Source organism: Hyposmocoma kahamanoa, unplaced genomic scaffold (genome assembly GCF_003589595.1).
Source record: "Hyposmocoma kahamanoa isolate Upper Pololo Valley unplaced genomic scaffold, ASM358959v1 244, whole genome shotgun sequence".
Taxonomy (NCBI): Eukaryota; Metazoa; Arthropoda; class Insecta; order Lepidoptera; family Cosmopterigidae; genus Hyposmocoma; species Hyposmocoma kahamanoa.
Window position 1 is genome coordinate 1,939,003 of NW_020653761.1, and position 26,541 is coordinate 1,965,543.

Below are 26,541 nucleotides of genomic sequence, written 5' to 3' on the forward strand. Positions count from 1 at the left end.
ACTACAGGATTACTATAATTTTTTTATAGAATTTTGTTATTCAGTGCATTTATGTTATACAATTCCTACAGCTTAAATCATTTTTACAATTAAAAAAAAATTACAATTTTTACTATTTCAAAAGGAAATATATCAACATAGCGTCCTCCTCTCTACTAAAATCTCTATTAAAATTGCTGTGCCCAACAAGGTCCACAATTGGTTCTCAAAGTTACAAGTTTTCATCTTTGTATTTTTACATTGTAGAATGCAATAAAATTACTGATTACTTATTTCACAGTACTTGTTTCGGAAGGAGATCGAGAGTACAGGGCCTGAGCCAATTTCAAAAAATTCATATCCGGAATTGGTACTACCGAACGAACCCAAGACTTAATCTAACGCCCACAGCGCTGTTGTTGCATCAAGATCGTCATATCAATCATCGATTACAATCGGGTTCAATGACCTGTAGTTTCAAAAATACAGTGGGTACGGTAGTGCCTGACGAAGAAAACCAGTACCTGTAGTATCTGCTCTGCAGGTAAGTGTTGCAGACGGCCTTGCTGACGTGAGACGCGGAGCCAAAGTCGATAACCTTGACGCGGTATGGCTGCCGCGCAGGCTCCACCAGCATTATGTTCTCCGGCTTCAGGTCCGCGTGAATCAGGCCCAATTGCTATAATCACGTGTTCATTACATTAAATACTTCTGTTATATCTAAGAAAAATATACACACTAATACATTTAGCGGAACACAAGTAAAATCCCTTAATAAAGCAGTATATTTTTAAATTTGGCTAGTTACTTTTTGCTTCATTTGTCTTAATTTACAACTAATACAGGTTTGTCGAGTGGTTCGAGATTGGTTTGACGTTCTCGTAAATTCCGTAAACACTTGACATTTTTTTTTTTTTTTTCATTTGGTAGACCGGCTTGCTCGCCGATATCCCTACTAGTCGAGAGACCAATCGATGTACTTAAGTAGGAACAATACGAGCAAAGAACGTAGTCAGTAAGCATTTGAACAAGTGTTTGTTCCTATCCTGAGGAGAGTAAGATCGTGATCCTGAACAAATATAATCCCCTGCTCTTGAGTCTGACTATCAACACCTTTGGTCCTACTTTGATTTAATCAATGCTAAACTGTTGGATTTTTTTAATATTCAAACGTTTCTGCTTTGTCATAAATTTTGATTAATTTCGATATTTTTCTATAAAAAATGATATACCGTTATTAAAAGATTTTAATTTAAATGCTCCTTTATGTTTAATTCTTATTTCTTTAAATATAAACGTTACTATTTGATATTCTCACTGTTTTGTGCCGTTAAATATGTGTGTGTATTAGTGTTAAGTTATTTATAAACTGGCCACTAAAGGAAAATAACTCATAATCTAAGACACATTAATTTAACAACAATAACAAAATACGTAGTGTCAATGTGCCTGGCCATATATAAGGCGTACTTTATACATATTAAAGGTACACGAACATGCATTAAAAATAATAAATAACCTAAACTAGGCATAATACATTTTTGTTTTAAATTAAATAAACATGTTTAATATAATAATATATGTAATATAAATACATTATATTTACAAAACATAATAAAAAAATGCAATAACGTTAAAAATGTAATCAAAGGAATAGAAGTTCATACGTATATAAGTTATAGATGTTTAAATCCAGTAAAACCATTTTTTCTGTACAGTTCTTTGTTCACATGATAATTTTAAAGAAATCATATACAGGGCGTCTCACGGCTATGCCACATGGAGGGAAAGTACGTTAAATACTGATAGAAAATTTTACAGCAAGAACTCTTCACTTTGATTTTAAAAACAATTCGAACTGTATTCAAAGATTTTTACATAATCGTATAATTACAGATAATCAGAATAATAAAATTACTGGTGTTTTTTTTACATTTGGCGATTCTTGAAAAACACACGGTTCATACAGGCGAATATTTAAAAATATTTGAATGCCGTTTGAATTGTATTTAAAATCAAAATGAATTCTTCTTTCAGTAAAATTTTCTGTCTATGGTATTTAAGTACTTTCCCTCTGTGTGGCATAGCAGTGGAGCGCCCTGTGTGTAATACGTCAAGAATATATAATAATATATCCAAGAATTCACAGCAGGGTTTTTCTCTCTCTGACCGTTACACTGTTTTTATGGCGAGTGATAATTTATTTCGGTGTTGGTATTTATAACTAGCCTACTTTTGACATTTTGTAGCAAATTGCAATACTGACCTTAAGTTTAAGCAGTGCCGTAAGCACTTGCTGCAAAATGGGCCTGATGTACTTGAGCGGCAGTGGGGAGAATTTATTCTGCTTGAGGAAGTCGTAGAGGTTCTGCTCGAGCATCTCGAAGACCAGGCATGTGTGCGAGCGGTGCTGGAAGCACTCGTACGCGCGGACGAAGTTGAACTCGTCAGCTGACTCTTGCGAGAGTCGGGATAGGATTGACACCTGGAATAAAATATGAGATAGGTAAATAAAAATGGGTTATATCATAACATCCACTACTAATTCTCAAACCAAGGAAATTTCATTTATTAATTACCAGTCACAGTAGAGCTCCTTGTGAAGGAGTTCGTCTAGGAAAGTACTGCCACCTTATCTATTTTTCCCGCCAAGCAGTAATGTGACCATGCTGGTGAAATTACAGGCACATGGGACTTGTCAATTTATGACTCGGGGTGAAAGACGCAATGACAGTGAGCCCGTCACCCTTTGTCACATCTTTGCGATTAAAGATCTGAGTGGCACTGCTGGATAGTAGACTACACAACTGTTATGGACAGGCGTGTAGCCTACCACCAGGAATACGACTTGTTCGTTCTGTCACTTGATATAAAAAAAAAAACCGGACTAGAACCGTTTTAGAGTTGATTTCTTCATTTAACTTACCGGGACTCTATACTAAGGCAACCGAATTGAGACTTCATTCTCAATTTAGATTAATTTATGAAATTAATTGCACTATCTATCATTCATATAATTTTATAACTTAAACTAAAGCTTAAATGGTATTGCAATAATTCATCAGCAATGTATTATGCACAGAAGCCAAAAAACTATTTCTGAGTACATTTCAGGTTAGTTTTCTCTACCTAATTTCGGTGGCAATTTTTATTATTTAAATATTCGAGTAAATTATCGAGAAAAATTAAATAATATTTCAAGTTACTCACTCGAACATTAAATAATACTTCATGATAATTTTCTACAATATTTAGATAATAAAAATTTGCCACCGGAATTAGGTAGAGAAAACTAACCTGAAAATTGCCCTTCTCTAAATAGTAAGGCAACTAATGCAGTTGTATCATGAATTGTTTCATCTAGTTAAGATTATATTTTTTTAAAGAATAACATATATTCACCTTTATATTCAGGACCGTACCCAATAATTTTAATCTTAAGCATAAAATTGAGCGTGCTGTTGATTGTATATTAGAAAGCAGGAAAACAAATTGGTTCACAAGTTAGGCGGTCGTTATACAGTTATATCAAAAGCCAGTATACTTTATTAACAAAGATTTATAACGTCGAAAATATTTTAAAGTAGAATACTAATTGCTATAGGAGAAATCTCGCAGTTTTAGTTATCGTTATTGCCTAAATGTTGTATAAATGTGAGTGAGACAAACAAATATTTCTACGAATTTATAAGTGGAAGTTACAAAATGGCGGCAAATACAATATGGCGGACGCTAAAACAGCACGTATATCACACGCAGGGGATCACATAAAAATAAATATTTTATATGCCCAAATTGTAATTGCATTCTTTCAGAAAGTAATGTATTTAAATAAAACACTTAAATAATTTTGTATTTAAAATTTAAGGTAAACATTTAATAAAATTTAACAACACTTGTATTTGTAATAAACAAACACGATGCAAATATTCTTTCAATAAATAATCTTATTTCTGTTATTCCAACGTCCACATAATTTATGAGTTTACGTAAACAATTAATGTATACAAGAGTTTAGTTTACTAATTTAAGTTTCATTCCTTTTATTAGAAGCATTTTCCTTTTTCATCGCTGCATTATGAAACCTCGATTATAATTCGGTTTGCACTATATTCCCATAAAGCCAACCACTGAGTCACATAGGATATCCTCAATTCTATTCCCTAGAACCAATTTAGGAACTCAACTTCTCTTTCAATCGAGTAACAGAGTCCTTTATAAAAGAGTTCGGCCAGTGAAGTACTGTCACCATTCCTATTTCTATTGCCATGCAGTAATGTGAGCATTGCTGCGTTCCGATTTCAAAGAGTAAGTAAGGGGCTGGCAAAATTACAGGCAATTGTTAACTTTATGTCACAGGGTGACGGGGGCCGTGGCAATGCCCCTTGTTGGCAACTTGGATGGTGTTATTCTTCACTGTATCACAATGATACAGCGAAGAATAACACGATTTTGGCCATTGTTTTCAAAATTATAGTTATATTTTAACCGACTTCAAAAAAAGGAGGAGGTTCTTAATTCCACTGTATTTTTTTTTGTAAGTATGTTACGCGATCACCCCAGTATTTGTGAACCGATTTCGAGGATTCTTTTTTTGTTAGGAAAAGGGTACCTCAGTATTGGTCCCGTTTAAATTTTAAGAAAATATTCCACCTCTAAGTGTGGCCAACTAGAGGATGAATTCGGTGTCGCGAACTTTTCGGTAACCGATTTCAATAGAACTATGGAAAATAGATGCAATTTCACGAACTTTTGAGGTCGGTTTTTTTTACAAAAAGTCGATTTGGTTAAATGAAATTTAAATTTCGTTGTCATTTTCAAATTTTTTACAGTGAAGTGTGTGTTTCACCGTAGGCGCGATATTATCTACAGTCACGTTCAGTGTGTTACCTATTTATTCGTATCAATTATATTTGACTGTACGTTTCATAATTACAAAAAAGTGAGTTATATAACAAAGAAAAACAGCAAAAATTTTAACATCCTCAACATCTCTGTTATGGGTGGACGTGTCGCATACCACTACAAATATGACTTGTCCGTGCCGTCACTTGGTGATTCAAGCCTATTACTCTGTACTATAATCCATAATATTGGTTGGTTGGATATAATATCTATAATACTGGTTGATGTGCTTATCTGGCACATTACTACGTATCGTTTCAGATTTTTCGCTGATGGGTCAAAACGTATATTTTGCCTTGATAAATTCGAAATAATTTAAAGACATATTCGGACGTTGATCGTGAATCGGGGTCACACGTGGGATAACAGATATGTCGCAGTTTCTTCGGTCTTCAAAGAATTGTATATAGAGTTGAGAGGCAGCTCTCCAGTGGACAAACATAAACAGTATGCTTGTGTGGCCAGGAGAAATGCGGTGGATGACTAGTTCACACAAACAACCATGATTAATAGAACAGATGATTAGTAGAATTTTGTCTTGCGGAAAGCGTGCAGTTAGTAAACTAGTTGCGGCCCAATCGTGTCTACGTCCGTCTCTTATTTTGTTAACTTTTTGTGTTGTTTATAATACTTAATCAAATATATATAACAATTTTGTTTCTTATCGCACAGACCTTGGACCTTGCTGTCGATTGTGTAGTTCCAATTGCCATGGTTCATTCAGGTATTTAACCGTAGTGGCACGCAGTGGGGTTGCAGTTCATGTGACGAGGCACTTAAATGCCTATGTGGTACCTACGATGCCTAATTTCGGTTCGTGTCATGACCGTACGTTCAATTTGTAAACCTAAAACGCACGCTCTCCGCCAAAATCCTGGCCCCATATTAACTGGACAGATGCCAGCGACTATAATGGATCGAGGAAGCGAAATTTCGCCGGAGATAGCCGCGCTAATAAACGGCGGTAATAAGCAACTGGACCTCACTATGCTAACTTATACAGGTTGTGTTTTTTTTTTACTTTCACTATATTGTAGTTTGATATTCCGTACAAGTTTTTGAAGCTGATGTTTTTTTCTACGGTTACATAGTTGTTCCTTTATATGGGTAGGATCACCTCCTAAAATATGATGAAATAAAAAATGTCAACCTGTATACTCGTTTTCCTGCCTTGGTCTATATCGTTTGTAACTATGAATAACATCATACACACCACACATCGTAACACCAAAGTGCTAATTGTGACTTCACAGTGACAACTGTGATTAGCGATCGCGTAATATACTCTTTTGTATGGCAAACTGATCAGCGAAGTAAATTTTGTATACAAGAAATTTACGTGACAAAAATGTCACTGTAAATTCATGGTAGAAACAATGTATGGCCTGGGATAACTAAAAGCTTACTGGCGCTATAACTATTACAAACGGAGGTATCGTGTACTTTTTGTTTTAAGGTTACAGAAAATCTCACAAATATTTTGTTGTTGATTAGACACATTCAATAAGTTTAAACATCTATGAAAGTTTTTTAAAAGCGCCTTAATTCCTTATTGACAATGCTTCGAAAAGTTATGTTATAAGCATACCTCAATCTGTCCCTGGCGAGCATAGCTGGGATGGTTCTTGAGGATCTTGATGGCGACTATCTCGTTGGTGCCCTTCTTCCAGCACTTCACCACCTGTCCGAAGGTGCCGCGCCCGAGGAACTCCAACACCTCGTACCTGGGAAGTATCAATATACAATATTAACCTCCTGAAAAATAATTTTGCAGGCTTTTTCTCAAAATGCTGTTTTTGTTGTTACAGTATTATTGGTTTGACAGAGTAGTGCTATAAAACTGCAACTGCTGGTAAAGTTTCAAATGCAAATTAATTAATTACATTTACTTTTCATCTGAAACTTACGTACTGGGTGGTTAGTTTTTGTCCAATAGTCAATGCTAGCGCAACCTTTGGCGATTTGGTGATACTGACCGGTTGGACGAGGAGTAGAGGACCTCATGCTGCACCAGCTGGTAATCGCCGTCGCCGCCGCATCCGGAGCCTGTTGTGTTGTCATTGTGTCGTGCGTAGCGTCGAGGGTCGCCGCCGCAGCCGCATGTACACACATTCGATACCGACATATTAGCTACGCATACCGTTGTAAACTTATAATTAATTTTAATTTAGAATGTAATAAGAAGCCAGTGTAAATATGTAAGGCGTTCCTATTTGGGTTGCGACAGAATATAGTCAGCATCGTAAATAATCTGAACAAACGTCTAAAACCAAGTAAAAATGATAGGAGATGTGGTAATGCCCCGGTAGCCTTATGTATTGACCTACCGTCTCTCACAGACACCGTGGATTCGAATCTGGGTTCGCACCTCTGAGTTTCTCGGAATCCGGTGAAGGAAAACATCGTTAACTATGACCTGCCGTCTTCGCCGGAGAGGAAACCCGTGCCTAGCAGTGGGTCATATAAATGGGCTGATGACGAGTTGATGTGGAGCATAACGATTTTCTCCAACTCTTGATTTATGAGTAAAACAAGTTCCTTTTTTTCTGGCAACAAACGGTCATACGTGGAATAGAAGTTATTTACATATATTCCTCTTAATACAGACCTGTAGCGTCAACAATGTAATAATTATAATAAATAAGACGACTATGACGTAGTATTTTGTCGAAGTATTTTGTCATAGGGATGAGGTAAAGTCGATGTTTAGTGTATTTCATTTTTGAAGTTTCTATTATAAAGCCAAGTTTGATTAAGTGTTACGGATATCCAAAGCTCAACAATTTTTCAAAATAAAGAACGCCCTTGATTTGTTAATATTCCGATGATATTTATTTTATCTCTCTGATATCCTATACTTATTTTGTATGGAGTAGGTATGTAACTGCCACACGACTGCGTAACTAACACGGGGGTGATGACCCTATAGATTAATTTTACTATAAAATTTTACAAGTTCAGCGGTAACTTAATTATAAAGATAGAGTTTAACTTTATTAAATGCCATTTACAATTTGTAATGGAAATGTAAAAAAAAGATTTTCCCTGGCGGGTAATTTTACCATATCAACATGTTTGATCAAGAACTTATTTTTTACAATGTAAGCCTACAGTGTTATCGTCTACAATTTTCGGAAGGCCTTACATAAAAATACATTCATATAAAAAATGGGATTACAGCAATATTTCTTAAGCAACAAGAGGGACATCTGGAGCCAAAAGTAATTAACATAATCATTAAGTAATAACAGCAAGGAACTTTTTAGTATATAAATAAAAAAAAATTGATTCCATATCAATGCACAATAAAATATTGCACCACATACATGAATGTATAACTTAACAGATTTTTGTAATTTTGAAGTTTTATTACTTGTCACGATTTTTAACCATTATATTCAATTATTTTTGTGAAATTACTCCATTAGTTGGTAGTAATTATTAATACAAAGATCGAACACTAAGAAAAAATTCCTAACTAAGCCACGGAACGAACTAGCGGACCTCACGAATTTTTCCATGTGCTTGTAGCAGATCTTTCGTTTTTGGCTTTTAACGACTTTACTAAACAGCCTGGTACTTAACAGGTTCTTTCTTTTAACTTGATCACATGTTCGAGCTTCATTAGCTAGCACGAGCGTCACGTAGCTATAAACTGTATTACTTTTGGCTCCTATAGAGTAAAATCTAAGTGCATCATGGAGGGGGTAGTGCATAAAGTTGAAACAAACTACGGGTTGGGACAACAGCTTGTTACCTCCCATGGATTGTTCATTATTTATACAAACTCCGTTATGTGCCCATCTGATGCACCTACATAGACTCTTTTTTAGATTTTTTTTAGATATAGGTGCAGGGCTTGTTTGTTTAGTAAGACAGAGTAGTGTGTCTAATGTGTATCGTGTTATTGAAAAATGTGTACGGGTGAATAGAATGAGACGTCTAAATTTGTGTAAAGCTTCTACTCTTGATTTATAAGTTAAAGGTTAAATTTAGAATTTTTGGTTAAAAACTTGTTCGTAATATTAATGAAAAAATAACTGTACCATGAGGTGTCTGTGTTATCTAGTCGTTAAGTAGTTTCATGAGCGTGTTTAATGTGAAATGTATAATAAGGAGGTAACAACAATTGGGACATTACGTTTGTGGTTACCTTGCGGCTGGGGCGGGTGGTTGGCCCCGCCCGCCGCCTGCTTGCCGTGCGCCGTCGTCGTGGCTTGCGGCGCCGTCCTGTGCCGCGCGGCGCTGCCGCCTCTGCCGCCGTTTGCCGCTGCTGCTGCCGCACCGCTATCGATAATACGTCGCTCGCTATCTCCGACACTGCAACAAGCAACATCGCAATTACAGTCATCTCATTACTGAGTTTTTACGTCTAAGCAGCCCCTTAAAAGGGCTCAATGAACTATTCTATTTCTAAGTACTTTCTTAGTCATCGCCAAAGGAAGTTCGGGGAATACATTACCTCAATCGTTATCGACCTAAGTTGAATGCAGTTATTCTAATTTAAATGAGTCATGGTATTTTGTTATTGTTTCTTAGCGTAGCATTTTTTAAATTTAGAATGCATAAGAGATAAAGTTGATGTCATAGGCGCACTACAAAAATCATATCAGATCACTGGATAAGGTCATAGTTCAATAACTTTTTTATAAAAAACAAAAGAACCGACCTCAAAAGTTCGTGGAATTACATCTATTTGCCAAATTTTATTGAAATCGGTTACGTGCGCGAAACCGGATTATCCCCTAGTTTGCCACACTTAGAGGTGGAATTTTTTCTTCAAATTTAGGTACATGGGACCGATTCTGAGGTACCCTATTTGCAACAAAAAAAAAATCGTCAAAATCGGTTCATAGATTAGTTATCGCGTAATATACATGCAAGAAAATACAATTGAATTGAAAACCTCCGTTTTTTGAAGTCGGTTAAAAAGAACACAACATTAATATTAACTTTATGGCACTTTATAAGAACGGTTATAAAACCCAAAGCCGCTAAAGTGAAAAACGAAGATCTGAAAAGAACACACATACAGAGAACACACATACAGAGAAATTCATAGATTCGCTCAGTTGGGAAAGAGACAGTCCCGGTTTGGCGAAAAAAGTCGCTGGTTCGTGCCCAACTATATCGAAGGTATTTTCCATTGTGTTTGTTTTTCATATTTGTATCAATATTAAAATCCAAATGGCTATTGCCTGGATGTCAAGTCAACTAAAGTGAAGAATTATATATTATATATGTTATATAACGATCCTAAGGTGGTGACGCTAATATTGACTTCAGACATCAATGTTCGTTTTACCAATAAATTATAGTAATTCTTTAAAATATCACAACGCGTCGAGTGACTAAACATATCATGCAAATATACGTAAAGAAGTTCACTAAGAGAGGTTTAAGACTACACAGCAAAGAAATTACTTTAAAATTGCACCAAAAATTAATTTCAAAAATCGCTGTGTTTAATGGTTGGTAAAGAAATCTGTATTTTCGAGCGACCCCTCTTTAAAAACGCCAAGCCTGGGGCAGGCCTGGGGCACCTGCACTATTATTATTGCACAAAAAACAGGGCTACAGAGAAATGTTCATATTTGTGTGATTTTTGAAAGTAAAAATGTTATAAAAATTAGTATAACGAGAAACTTTATATTTTGTACCTACACATAAGTTGTAAGCTTAGTTTATAAATGAACTCACATACAATATAATAGTATATATAATCATATACTCATATATTCATATGCTATTGTATATTTTTTTGTTTCAAGAATTTGAAAAGATTTTAAAAGCATTTATTACCTATATACACCTATTCATTAACCTTCAATAAAAATAAAATCAAAAATTACTTTATACGAGTACTAAATCCTTGCAAAAGTAAAAGGCGTTATTGACAATTTAGTGCCTGGAAAATAAAAAAGAAAAAATGTGTCAATAAGATAGAATTTTCAAAATACAGGCAATGAAGTTTCGATACCGCTACCGCTAACAGAAAAAAAATAACACTTTGTAAATTTTATAGTATATAATGGCCACTATCAGTCCTTAATCCTAGATATAAACCTAGAGACGCATTGATAAAACCTTTATTTTGCAATATTTTTATCTGTATAAAAGCAGTATTAACAGCCAAATTAAAGGAAATTCAATATGAACACAAGTCCACATTGAATCAAAATTTAATGGGACTAATGGTACAGTTTCTAAAGGGTTCTATAAATCGCAAATTAATAACGACCCATTTGCAAATTCCATTATACTCCCCTAAATATATTTGAAGATAAAAGTCTTTATGACCGGCGTTTCCTAGAGACCAAAGGGAACATTTCAGCAATTATTTACAAATTCATTTATATGTTGTTCATAACGATTGATGGAAAAACTTACACCGCAAATAAATCCTCATATTCGGCTTCAAAATCGTCCTCATGTTCGAATTTGAGCCTAGGAATGGAGAGATCCATAATTCACCATCACTTCACTATTTACACTAAAATTAATAAAACAACTACACTCTACTAAGTAATAACATATTATGTCATAAAGATTCAATAATTTTTAAATAGAAAAACTTTACAAAATTTAAAAACGGAAATGACGCTGACGTGCGTACGCGCATCGTCGAGGGTGAGGGACTGAGAATGAATACGTAGGGTGTCAAGGGAGGGGGGTACCCCAGGTAGTAAGGGCTAAAAGGGTCGCACAAATTCCCAAATTCCCGGTATTGTGCGTCGAATAATTGAATGGGGAACGACCCTGCGTAGTCGCACGTATAGTAACTCTGGGAACCAACTAGCGCACTCATTGTATGTACTGTGTTTGCTTGTTTTATATTAGATGTTGATGATATGGAATTCCAGCGGTCATGTTGATGCGCGATGAAAATGATAATACAGAAGAAACAGACAGACAAACGTGTTTCTAAAATATTGTAGCGTGTTGTAGACTAAACAAAAGACATTTACAATTTGGGGTTATTAGACAAGGCTAGAGTGAATAGACATTTTTTTAGATAAACGCGTGCCAGCGTTGGTCACATCGTTGCCTAATATCATGTGATACTATGGCCAAGAGTGTGTCTATTTTATAATGAAAGAAAAATCGAATATTCATTGGTTATCTCTTTTATGTTTTTTTGCTCCAGTACGATGAAGCCGTAATGGAAATTATTTTAGCAAATGTTTTGACATTTTTGTAATGTACGCCATCGATTGTCATATCACGATCGCAATAGTGTTGTAAATATAAGATGTCCTCTTATTTATCTTCAGATATTCATATCGGAATGTTGATTCGTAGAAATTTAGTTCGCCAAAACGAAAACGCTGCGAACGATAAAATTGTTATGGAAAAATTTAAATAATTTAGACGCAAAAACACGTGCCGCCATGTCACCGTATTGTGACGTCATACGTGTAGTAAACAAACAAGCGCCAGTATCATTCATCGTATAAATAAAATGACGAGTTCTTTTCAATACATGTGGTATCTGTGTAATTATTTTTATCTATAGTATCAAGTGACGGGTGGAACAAGTTGTGCGCCTGATGGTACCTAAGCGATACGGCTACCCATAGCAGTTGCAGTTGCCACTTAAGAGGTTTAAACCGCATCCAACTGAGGGGTACTGCACCCGTCACTCTGAGACGTAAAGTTGACAAGTCCCACATGCCTTAGTAGCAGTAGAGCTCCTTGTGAAAGAGTTCGTCCGGGGAAGTACTGCCACCTTAGCTATTTCTGCCGAAAAGCAGTGAGCATCACTGTGTTCCGGTTTTGAAGGGTGAGGGTGCTGGTGTAATTACAGGCACATGGGACTCATCAGGGCACAGTGGCAGTGCCCCTCAGATCTTTGCGATTTAAAGCTCTGAGTGGCACTGCCAATTGTTATGGATATGCGTGTCGCATACCACCAAGTGCACGACTTGTTCGTTCCGTCAATTGGTAGTATAAAAATATTAAACTGTTAATCTATGTTATTGATAAAGTACGAAGGCTGCCCTATTATGGGTACTTACTAAAATTTTTAAACCTAATTTCAGGCAACCTTTGCTACATTGATTCAATTTCGGCCGAGGATCGCACCAGGGACTTCAGAGACGTCTACACCATGAAAACCGGTGCGCAAGGATGTGTCGACGTCGATGTCATCGCGATGACCCAGTTATTAGAGCTTGATAAAAAGGTCTCGGGTTTGATTCCCCATAAGAAATTCAATTGTAAGAAATTCAAATATGTGTGTGTCCATGGCACCCCCGACACAGGGTTTCCCTAGCGCGGGGCTATGATGAGTGTGTACGTTATTATTTTAATTGTTCTGAATTGGGTCTAGGTGTGCTCTGCCTTTGGGGTTGCTCTATGACTCATAGTGCATGGGAATTCCCTAATTTGAGACCCGGTTATTGGTAAGATTATCACATTATCATTATGTGGTCGCAAACTAGATTTGATATCAGAATTATATATCATTTTGAATTAGCATAATAATGTCGCTATCATGACGTCATCACCCTATTGTTACTTACTACTATTATGATAATTACAATTAAATATGCATTCGGTCTCTACGTCTCTTTATGGCACAGGTACTCACTTAAATACATAATATTATACTTCAATGTTTTTAACATATGAAAAAATATTGTTATAAAAATATTACAATTTTGTTTTGATTTATTGCCTTTTACTTTTATTAACTCCGAGATATCGGAGGGAGATATTACCAACTCTACATGTATCTACATATACATATATAGTGTACTAGAAATAACATTTGAAGACAGAACACTAGTGTTCCTTCCGTCGCTTGATGTCATTAATTAATTAAATAAATTCAGGGTATTTTCATCATAAACGCTGTAACAAGCAGTCCCAGATGAATCTGCCTTACGAATGAGTAGCAGTGTTCAATCAATTTGACGGTTACAAAGCGTGATTCGCTTGACTATGAAATAAAAGATATTTCGAAGCTAAAACTGTAAGTTAAAGTGATTCTTACGGCTCTATACACCCTCAAATGGCTTTGATTGATTCCGCAAAACAGTGAAAATGTTGAATCAATAACTTTGGAAAAAATATATAGTTGAGGATGTACACTGATCACTATACGGTGTGAAAACACGACTCCTAAAAATTTTCACGTTGAGTAAAAACACAAACTTACCTCGAAATTGTACAAGACAACCGCTGTATTCAATAGGTACTTTACATAAAGTATATCAATGATTTTCTTTTATATCAACTGAACTAAATACAACACGTATACTATATGATATACGTTTTTCAAATGGCTTTAATGTCCTTTGTAAAAAAAAAAAAATTGAAATAAAGTCGTGTCCCTGCCGCATGTTCGACCCAAGCAAAATGAACCGGAAGGGTACAGGAAAAATTGGAATTCGAGCTGAGGTAGTGTAGACTTTTAACACAGTAACATTTTATTTAATATACTGCGTTACAGGAATGTTTACGTTCTAAAGTTGTTCAAGTTTAAAATAGCCACACTTTGCGTGTCATATTGAAGTATGTTCTAAAATCATAAGCGGAGCGATTAGGAAAATAAAATATCAACCCATTTTAAAGTATTCGATATTATAATTACTTCAAATTGTCCCATTCCAATTAGTGAAGTACAATTCAATGATAATAATAATGTGCCAGACAACCACACCAATTGCCTCGCCTGACACTAGAAAATACCCTGTATTATGAGTACCAGAGCAAAAGAATTCACTGTGGGGCACTTCCCAGCAAACTCAAGAGCAAAACCAATTTAGAAACGATAATTTCCCAAAATGGTCCTACTGGGAATCGAACCCGGGACCTTCTCATCCAGCTCCCACAATGCAGCCGCTGAGAAACTGAGGTTGTCGAAATAATACTGCCGCCTTTAGTAGAAAGGGACAAAAACTCAAAAACCGAGAAAATAATGTTTAAAAAACTGAAATTAAAGAAGTCTACTTTCGTCGTAAGGTAACTTCATACCTTATTGACCTAGGAAAAAATAACTAGTGACAGATCGGCCTTCTTTTGCAGTAGGGAAAGCACGATAGGGCGCGACTTGCGCGAGAGTGACATAAAGCGCGAGATCCCTATGCGAGAATAGCTGTATCTCGCGCTTTATGTCGCACTCGCGTAAGTCGCGCCCGTTCGTGCTAGGCCTACTAATCACGGCAGTACACATAACATTTTTTCTGAAAAAATGTCACACGCGCCCTTTGAACTAACGGCGGCAGTACACTATATTTAAAGTACCGGTAATTCAGTCGTTAGGGTAATTTCTATTGATATATTTAATGATTCTACTAACTATAATAATAAGCAAAAGATCGACTAGTTATCGCAAAATGGATAATGGCTTTTACTCATTTAAGTAATTAAACTTTACTTCATGTTAGCTCAACGGTGCTTGAAGAGATTTATGTATTGGCGTTTCATGTACAGATATGTATTGGCGTTTAGCAAATATGTTTTTAAAAAGAGATTTTAATTGATAATACAATATAATTTTTATTGAGCACTATTGCCAGACTGAGCGTGTAACCCATATACGACGTCACTATATCCAGGTCTATAATAATAATAAACTAGATTATTTATCATATGAAAGGCAAACAATAATACGAACTACAGTTAACTTGTGGTTTGGTAACTGAAGTTCGTATTATTTGTATGCCTTTCATATGAAAAGCACTTTGAAGTATGATCACATGTGGCTTTATTGTATAAAGGGTACGAATTGTGCTTCATACATAATTCTAAAAATTCACACTAGGTAGCTTTACATACGGATTGACAAAATACACACATCAAAAGTGACTAGGGTTCAAGCATGTTTTTGCTAATTACTGAAAATCAGGTTTTGATGATTTTTTTACAACCAATTGATTTTCTTTTTGTTAATTTCATTTTCAAATTCAAATTATAAAACTGTCCAAAAAAAATCCAGTGTTAAAAAAATTATTGAAAGTTGTGATTTTCAGTAATTGGCAAAAACGTGCTTGATACCTTGACACTTTTGATGTGTGTGTAGATTAATAGTTGATACTAACGTAGCGTCGCGGCAGCAGGGTCTGGTGCAAAGCACGGGTGGAGCGGGAGGCGGCGCGGGCGCGGGCGGCGGGGACCGCTCCGCATCGCACGCGCGACTCGGCACGGCGGGCGCGGTGCAGCAGCCCGGCCCGACGCCTGACCAGCACTTGTTCTGTAATACACCAAAATAAGCGGTCTTTATTTTCAAATTTATTTTCAAGTCACAATTTAATTACGTCAGCTTGTTGAGTATAAGATTTTTTAATGGCCGTCAGTGTTTCACTCCGCCCTCCTTGTCATAAACAACGCATTTCTGTCGCCGTTAGTCGAAAAGGCGCTTGTAACAATAACTCAAAACCGAGAGAAAAAATATCTACTTTTCTCCTGCTGTAACTTCATACCTTATCCACCATAAGAAAAAATAAAAATAGTGATAGACTGGCCTTTTTTACTGATCACGATTAGCATACATAAGATTTTTTTTTAATGTTACATGCGCCCTTTCCACTAATGGCAGCAGGTTTGCCTTTTGGTAACTTTATGGATAATGGCACATAGTTTAAAAAAAATAAAATTAAATGATTAAAAAAAACGCTTGTAGAGCTTATTGTTTATGATAAGGCACGACAGCACTGCTAGGCAATTATTATTCATTAAGTATCTTCAACAGACACCTAAGAATCGTATCAACTGATAATAAGGCCAATACTAAACTAGATTATTGTGTAGCCTAAAGTCATTTATGACGCAGGACACACAGACAGAAAATTCCTATAGTTTACGTAAATCTACCGTCTTCAACAACTTTCAAATTCAAAGGTTATCAAAGTGCTTCCCATTAATCTAAATCATTAGAAAAACAAGTTTAAATCGGTACCGTTTATGCAAATATACCACAAGCACATTAGCAAATTGCTTATTGAAGTGTTCATAAATAGAATTAGTGTCTATAAAAGGTCTCTATTAATTACAAATTGTTCCTTGTTTCCGCCATAACAGATACAAACTTGCAATAAACATTTTGTTGAAAAAGGAATACACGACACTGAAATAAAATCGAATCGCAATATATAATATGTACTTTACGGTGGTGAAGTGTTTGGATCTGACCCTATAAGTACAACTATTGTACCAACAATTCGCACTAGTATTATGATGCCTGGCGGTAAACGACACGTCTATCTATAACATTTGCAATGCCACGCAGTGGTTTAAATCACAATGATCTGAGGGGCACTACCACTGCGCCCGTCATCCATAAGTTGACAAGACCCATGTGCCTGTAATTTCACCAGCATCCTTACCCTTCTAGACTGGAACGCATTAATGCTTCTATTACTGCTTGGCGGTGGAAATAGGAAAGGTGGCACTAATTCCCTAGACGAATCCTTTTACCGGAAGTTCTACTGCCGACCACTAACGAAAACGCGGCTAAGTGAGAAATGGTCAAATATCCGTTTTAAACAGCAAAAGATAGAGCACAAAATTCTCTTTCAAAAACAGTGAAAACTAGTTAACGCGTTCTACTTAACGGTACTTACCCTAACGATGCACATCTGGAAATATTATTAACAGTTTCGATATTGTAAGACTGGGTTATGGTTTTTTATGATAACTCGAAAAAAAATTTATCACTCAGCCCCATATTAGGTAGTGGACGGCAGTCTACTGCTGTGATAACAAAGCCCCATATGATCATACGTCAAAAGTGCTTTCTTTTATCACATGAAAGTTATCTGTTATATTTGTTGACAGCCAGCCATATTTATTTACTAATATTATGCTCCCCGAATTTTGTGCAAAAAGAAAATAAAGAAACAAAAATTTAAAATCGAAAAAAAGTTAGAAAAATAAGAAAAAAAAAATATAATTATATATAAAAGCTATCGACTGTAGACTCCATAAACTTTTAAAGAAGTCATTTTGCAGATGTGGCCTTATTACAGCAAGGGCGCGAATTGGTAACTAATTTAATGATTGATTGATTCTGTCAAGATAAGCTATAGATAAATCCATTTTTAAGCGAATTTCAATGCAAAAAATTACGAAACTACACTACCACGAACGATCTATAACCATGGCAATAAATAAAATAAGTCATAAAACGGTTTATTAAACATCACTAAATATCACGTTGTAGGCTGAATTATCGCTTATTAACTGTAAGTGTTTGTTATTAAAAAGCAAATTACGTGGGGGCCACAATGGCCAATAATTAACCAGAGGGCGATTACTAATTGAGCCATTTTCCGTGTTGAACATTTCAAACGTAGCTGCTAATAAAGCAATTATATCGAACTAAAATATGTTAATTGAGTTTCTAGGTTTTGCTGAGAAAACAGATGAAAATGTGTCTACTACAACATCTCACTGCTTTGTATTATAACCCGTGATGCCAGGACCCTTGAGTCGAAAATTACATTTCGTTACGTCGTTCGTTCGTAAAAAATAAATTTAGAAATAAAGCCAGGACCCCTGCCGCTCGAAAATGAACAGTATTATTATGGGAAAATTTTTAATTCGAGCTTAGGTAGTATCAATTCTTGAAAACAAAAGTTACTTGAATATTACGCGAGAAGGACGAAAGCTACGAAAAATGTAAGAAACGTAACCATTTGGCAACACTGATAATTACTATGTATAGAAAAGGCGTGTCTCGTTGTTCATGGGCGTGCTGCTTCCGACCCTGATATACGGTAGTGAGTGTTGGGTACGGAAGAAAACGCATGAAAGTAGGATAAACGTTTTGTTATTATATTGAAACAAGAGCTTTGCACAGTCGTGTATTGTTACCTTTCGAGACGGAATTGCGTTGTGCTATGAAAGATGATATAGTTAGAGGATGAAACAGCGAATGCTCAGAAGGTTTGGCTTGTAGGAACGATTGGTGTTAGCAGATTGATTTTTTTTTATGATTTTCAAGTGACGGGACGAACAAATCGAGTGCCTGGTGTTAAGCGACACGCCTGTCCATAGCAATTGAGTGCCACTCAGAGCTTTAAATCACAAAGCTCTAAGTGACGGGCACTGCCATTAAGCCTGTCGCCTTGAGACATAAGCTGATAAGTTCCATGTGCCCGTAATTTCACCAGCACCTACCATTTGAAGGGTAAGCCTTCAAAACCGTAACGCAGTAATGCTGACATTACTGCTTGGCGGCAGAAATAGGTAAGGTGAGCAGTACATCCCTGGACGAACTCTTTTACAAGAAACTGTAGAAGGAGTTCGATGGCGGCAGCGATTTATATATAGAGTGAATATGGATGTAAACTTCTAGGTCGATTTCGATGTACATATTTCGATCAGACTGTGAATATCTTTGAAAATGACCTGGTTCAATGGGCGTGTATGAAGAGACCGATGCGAGTTAAAGGAAGCGAAAGAAGTTTGTCGGGAGCGTAGCGAGTAGAGGATGGTCTCTGTCGACGTTATTTTAATCTGAGTATCGCAGTCTAAATAATAATTTGACTAAATTAAAAAACGAAAATTTTCAGTAAACAAAATCACCTCGTGGTGGCCTCGTGTGCATAAAAATGTACATAATTTGTGAAGTGATTCAGACCCACGTAATATTATTCCTAAGATCACATAAACGGACTGTGTACCATTAGACTAAAGTTTTTTGTTCTATAAAAGAATTCATTTTAGAATATAGTGCCTTTTAAAGCATATAATTTGTAAATATTCTATCTAAATATAATACCTAAATATATGTAAGTGTATTAGGAATGAGACTTTAATGTTATTGAATTTTATTTATTGTTGTTATTGCCTAAAATTCTACTTAGTTAAATCATAATTTATTTGTAATTTTATTTCAATAATGTAATTAGTAATTTAAGGACTTCCTGCACTCAAATTTTGCAGTGCCCCTAGGGGTGTTACATGTCATGCAACTACATTAGCTTAAGAACACCTGTTTTCTAACCACGTGACTTGCAAATAAAGAATGATGTTTTAAAATTTGTTATAAATCAAAACAAAACCTTATAACTAATTACAATACAATCTAGCCATTCTACAAGACTAAAATTATTTAAATTTAAATTTAACATAATTCCCTAAATAAAAGTAATTTATGTAAAGAAATTGTTCACCGACAAAATGTCTTTCAATATTTAGTGTTCATAGTCTAGGCATTAATATATAACACAGGCACCAATATTTATTTTAGTCACTGTAATTAAGTATACTAACTCAAAAGCTATAGTTTTTTTGGTAAAGAATATTAATACATTAGAATGAAAGCAACTTCAAATTTAGCGCTTAACATTCTATTTACAGTAAGCAAGTATACCCTTAATTTTCCATGCAAAACTAAGGGTATAGTTGTTTAGATTTGAACCGTGTAATTATAATTTGTACATTTTAATGTAGATTGTGCGTTTAACGCTTTTCCCGTTTACTGGATCTCAGGAGGATAAATTAAAAAAATACGTCCGAAATAATACTGATGTAACAGTTATTTATATGAAATAGATTTTGACATTTCGCACATGACAGCTAATTTACTTAATTAATACTATTTCTAAAATTGCGTTATATATGTATGCCATTTGTAAACATTTCAAAGCGACAAGAAACATTGTCACTTTAAATTAAGGCTAGTCACCGAAGGAGGAATGTGAAGAGCTGTTTTGCTACATCGAATGGTTGAGGTGTTTCCTACTAAACAACGGTCTTACTAAAAATATACGATACACTTAAGGATATTGTCTAAAGAATGTGCTAATGTGTTAAACGATATGATGTATTTTATCCGATCATATACAACAGGTTAAAATACAAGCCTAAAACAAATTGTTTAAGAATAAAATACCTAACTTTGTACATAATTTTTATATGGAGATATACTTATCTCTTTATGTACTACAGAGAACCTGCTAAATTGTTGGATTTCAACTGAAGCCCTATTAGTTGTTAAATTCACATTTATAACAAAATTTGCAAATTGCCCAGCGGTTTAACGCCGCTCGCTGCCCCGCCACTCGCCATCCGGCGCTTGTGAACGTCGTATCTGTGTCAAATTTTCTTTTCTTATTTTATTCATATATTAATACACAGCGCGCGGATTGCGGAAGTGAGAGGCGCCCTCACCACTAAAATCTAGGCTCACGTAGAAATTATTCGCCTTATATCGTATACGAATGACATACATGTAACGCAATTTTTCGAGATAACACTATATTAGTTGTCATGAGCGATATTTGGCACCAGCCAAATTGGCAAATATATTTTGTCAGTCTCCCAAAAATAAACTTTAACTATTTGAGTCACTTTATTCTTGAGGTTGCGGTGTTATGATGCATTATGCCGTTTATACGAGAATGAATTCGTAACAGTGCAAGAATAGCCCGTGAATATGAATACTTGACATTTATCTCGGGAGAGAAGACAACAATATTTGGAATTCTGCCAAACTTACCTGAAGTCTGGGAGTTTAAACCATATTGGAGTGCATGTGAGTAAATATATAGTTAAAGTAAGTTAAAGTTAAATTGTTTTTTTGAATAGTAATGGATAGGCGTGTCGCTAACCACCAGGCGCACGACTTGTTCGTCCCAGCACTTGAATTATAAAAAAAAAATGAAAAAATTTTATTACTATAAATCAGAATATAGTGGTTCGCATTAATATCATGATTGGTTGATGACTAATACCATCTTTTTCAGCCGTGATCATGAGACCTGTAAAGAGCCCGAACAAACCAATTTAATTACCAATATGTAGATCGCGAAAATCTTAGAAATCGATATAGTACTATTCTTTCATTTTCTTTATTTAATGTTGTGGGTCAAGGTACGACCGAGGAAGCGATGGCGTGACGAACTGGACGCCTACGATAAAGCTTGGGTTCAGTTAGCTTAGGATCGTGTTGCGTCCCCGCCGAAGGGGTTCCCGCCTTGTCGTGGCGGGAGGGCTCTAGTAGCCGTGGTCAATTTTATCCCACGGTGAAATTAAGAGGAACCCACAGGGCCGGCCGATGGTGGTAGGCTGGCTCGAGGAGGGCGCTCCGCGGGCATGTTTTGGTCTTGGTTCGGGCCGAGCGGGACCGCGCGGTAGCACGCTGGGAGGATAGAGACGTATCGGTGTGTCGTTGCCGCTCGTCCAGGCCTCCGCGATTCTGGCGGGGCTGCACCGGTTAGTTAGCGTGATGCAGTGGCGGCGGGGCAGCCGGGAAGAGATGTGTCGGTGTAATATAACAGAAAATCTAGTCATTAGGTTCCTAAAGTGATTAGAAAATGCAGTCATCTGATTGAACAGCACTTTGTAATTTGCCAGAGCAGAAATATTGTGAAAGTCAAACTCCGAGGTCAGGCTAAGAGAAAGGTTGTCTAGCAAGGTCTATATTGAGCTAGACTGAAATAGATGCTAACGTATCACACTATAAATGGGATCGAGTGAAAGTTTAACTGAAAAAAGAATTCTACAACGGTGTTACAGATAGATACGAATGGTTTTTTTGTTACGAGCTTACGACATCGACATAGGGCTCAGCCATGCGTTCATGCTAAAAATGTATATGGTGTATCAGAAAAACGCATTACATCTGGTGATTTTTAGTAGTGGTTATTAGTAGCAGTAGAGCTCCTTGTGAAAGAGTTCGTCCAGGGAAGTACTGCCACCTTTCCTATTTCTCCAGCCAAGCATGTTAGTATTACTGGGTTCCAGTTTCTGAAGGGTAGGGCTCAATTTATATTGCTCCATTGAATTTTTGTAATTTTGGCTCGTATCTAATTAATTAAAATTTAACCATAAAGTTCATTACGCTATGCACAATATAGTTACAATATTCGCTTCCTTTCCGCTTCGCCGTAATATAAATTGATCCTAAGGATGCTGGCGAAATTACAGGCACATGGGATTTGTCAATTTATATCTCAGTCAAAACCGAATTCGTGCAGCCGAGATCGACTACATGCTGTTAATGCGTGAAGTCGAAATCAACTTCATTTAGTCGTGCATTTGAATTCTCAGACCATTTGGACGCGAAGTTTATCGATAGGAATAAATTTCTACACATACAGACTTTATAAATTTACTGTGATACAGGTCGATTCTCCAATAGCCGAGAAATAAATCGATACAGAGATAGACGGGAAGTTTGCGCGGAAGCAGAATATCACGCTAGGTAACGACTCCAACGCACGAACGTTGAACACGCTATAGTAATAACTAACTAACACGTTTTATTCTTCGTTGAACTGGTCAACAACCGATTAATTCATTTTGAATTACTCTATCAATTAAGTCAATCTGTAGACAATTTTTGAGAAATAATTAGATTATTTTCAGTCAGGCAAAACTACCGGAAATCATTATTACTTATTACAATTTAAGAAACCGGTCACGAGCGAGTCGCACTTATGTACAAAGGGTACCTGGCCAAATTTTATTATAATTCATGCGCACTCCTCATGGAAGAATGCTATAAGTGAAGTTACGTCAAAAATGTTTATTGCTCCATTGGATACATTAGCCGATAGAGTTACAAGAATCGGAGAGGATGCGGGTTATATTTTTCTGCATCTAATGGAGCAATAAACACTTATGTCATTCTTCCATTTAAAAACTTCTTAGTTATACGGCATAACGTAAGGGGTTTACGACTATAAAGTAACAATAACACAAAGGTTCAATGTAAATCGATAAGTTAACAGCATAGGTCGTGAAAGAATAATGAGGAAGTAAATTCAGTCATTATGTACAGTCAATAACACATCAAGTTTTTCGATGTAGGAATATCGCCTTCAGTGCAACACAACAAAATCCGTCAATGTGTAGTTTGGTGTGCTGCCGTTTGTAGATATAACCCGACTCTCATGGTGCGCAGAAGTTACGCCTTGAATAGACGGAAGTAATGTGTTATAAGGATTCACAGATGTACGAGAGCTCGTAAGCACATGTACCAGAATTTCAACTTGTGCACAATGTACGTTGGAAAAAAGTATTTTAATGTATTTTTCCTCATAACATGGACTGTAGTTTATCTGTATAGAAACTCGGTATACAGATAAATTGGGTCCCAATTTTAATAATAATATACTCTACATAAAATGTATTCTACTTTATGTTTCTAAGAGACTGACACCTAAACTAAGCGTAAGATTGTAATATAGGGTGCCACGTCTCTCACCTCTAATAACAAGATTCTAAATAATGCTGAGGAAACACAATCAAAGTACGTGCAAACAACAAGGGATCTATTTTTAAATTTATTAACAAAACTATGGGTGTGGGTGTGGGTGTGGGTGTGAGTGTGGGTGTGGGTGTGCGTGTGTGGGTGTATGTGCGTGTGTGCGCGCGCGCGCGTGTATGTGTGCGAGCGCGTGTGCGCGTGTGTGAAGGTGTGCGCGTGCAAGTTTTAATTAAGAGGACCTCTTCAGTTTTGTCGTAAGTTTTAACAAACATTTTGTGTTATAATTATTAACACAAAGACTTATAAAAAAAACAGAACAGAATACTTAAAAAAAATTCCTTCGATCGGGCCGGACTCGAACCGATGCCTTCTAGCAAACCGTGACAGACGCTCGCTGTGCCAAAAAGGCCACGGAACGAACCAGCGGACAACACGAATTAATCTATGTGCTTGTTGTTGGATCTTTGTATTTGGTTTTTCAACGATTTTTTAGCCGCAGCCTTTTAAGTGTTCGGTCTTTGTATTAATAATTATAACAAACTAGTGGAGTAATTTCACAAGAAAAAATTGAATATTAATTAAATACAAATTTAAAAAAAAAATTGTGATTATTAGTAATGGATAATTTTAATAAAAACAGTTTTCCGGTGTGACGTGGTCGTGTATTAGATCCCAAAAACCTATAACGGTGCAGAACAAGATCGTGAGAAAAGTAGTATGGCGACAGCGCCGGCGCCACTCTAAACAAGATTTTAAATTCTCCGTGACATGTTTCACTGAGTAAGCGAACGCGTAGTCATATTTCCGTTTAAATCTAGCTATCTCATTTGTTACTATTAAGCAGTTTAAACTATTATGCACCAAAACGTGACTTAATAAAGGTACAAACCAGGTACATTCGCTATATCGGAGCAAGTTAGAAACTAATCGTAAAAAGAAAATGTTTGTAAAAATTACTTATCATGAGTGCTGTAATTAAGTGCAATATGGGCAAACCTTTCTTTTACAAATGGAGGACTTAACGCCGTAAGGCGTTGTCTATCAGTCAAACATTGGGCCAAACAGAAAAAAGTGCAACACGTTGGTGCTACAGTTAAAACACCAATAACAAAATACCATAAGCCAACATTTGATATTTATGTATATGGTATAAAATAATTATAACATAAACCTACGTAATATACATACATATATAACAAACATACTTATAAATTATAACAGTACATATTAAGTTTTAATAGCAGCAGAACTCCATGTGAAAGAGTTCGTCCAGGAAAGTAATGCCACCTTACCTATTTCTGCCGCCAAGCAGTGATGTCAGCATTACTGTGTTCCAGTTTTGAAGAGTACGGGTGCTGGTGAAATTACAGGAACATGGTACTTGTCAACTTATGTCTCAGGGTGACAGGCGCACTGGCAGTGCCCCTCAGATCTATGCTTAAAGATTTGAGTGGCACTGCAACTGTTATGGACAGGCATGTAGCTTACTATCAGGCGCACGACTAGTTCGTCACGTCACTTGATATTATTATAAAATAAAAAATGTACCTACAGCATCATTATGAATTTTGAAGGTTGTCAAAAAGACGATTGCGCAACATGCGCTTTTGCGAGATAATTTGGCCTGAGCATGGCGCGGGAGTGCGTTTCAAAGACTTACATACATAACATCACGCCTTTCTCCCACTGGGGTAAGCCAGCATGAACCTCGACATGCTATGTTCCTGACAAGCTTCTCTTCAAACATGCCCGTTTATTGTAGGTAATTTTAATCTGGCCTTTTTTAAGACGATCCCAACCCGATCGAGATAAGTACCGTCATCCACAATTGCTGTATGTTTACTTACAATTTAAATTATGATGTTAACAAAGTAATACGATTCTGGTGATCAGAGGATGTTTGCTCGCCAAACAATATAGATTTATCAACAGGATGTTTTTCTATAAAACTTGAAATACTTGATTTCTGATCACATTTCTGATAATAATGTCGAGCGTTCTTATATAAATAACACCAAGATACGAAAACCAAGAGTACATATATATTTATATAAAGTTGTTTATCCATACTGCTTTATCGTTCTTCGATTTTAGCGATTGGTCCGGTAGCTTGCGCGACTTGATCAAAATGCCTAAGGGTTAAATCACACTTTGATGAAATTACAGGCACATGGGACTTGTCAACTTATGTCTCAGTGTGACTGGCGCAGTGGCAGTGCCTCTCAGATCTTTGCGATTTAAAGCTCTAAGTGGCACTTCACCTATTATGGATGGGCGTGTAGCTTACCATCAGGCGCACGACTTGTTCGTCCCGTCACTTGATAAAACAATAAAAAACTTATCGACATGGAATCGCGCCATTGAAATGGCCAGAAAAAGCTTTATATCCCATGAATAAAAGAGCGAAAAAGACGTTATGTGTTTCGCATCGGTTAGAATGAACGCGGCTCGACAGTCGACACGGGTCGGCAAAGAATTTGCTTCCTGCG

General features: G+C 36.3%; 1 protein-coding gene across 1 annotated transcript in view; it reads right to left on the reverse strand.

Annotated features, from left to right (window-relative positions):
* The window catches only part of LOC113228835 (homeodomain-interacting protein kinase 2), a 213,946-nt gene that overhangs the window by 25,623 nt on the left and 161,782 nt on the right, over window positions 1-26,541 (reverse strand). The window contains exons 3-8 of the mRNA XM_026462242.1: window positions 15,933-16,084; window positions 9,026-9,204; window positions 6,861-6,930; window positions 6,473-6,608; window positions 2,246-2,464; window positions 504-658 (exon numbers count right to left, since the gene is read on the reverse strand). Of these exons, the coding sequence (XP_026318027.1) occupies window positions 504-658; window positions 2,246-2,464; window positions 6,473-6,608; window positions 6,861-6,930; window positions 9,026-9,204; window positions 15,933-16,084 (911 nt within the window). The remainder of the gene's footprint in view (window positions 1-503; window positions 659-2,245; window positions 2,465-6,472; window positions 6,609-6,860; window positions 6,931-9,025; window positions 9,205-15,932; window positions 16,085-26,541) is intronic.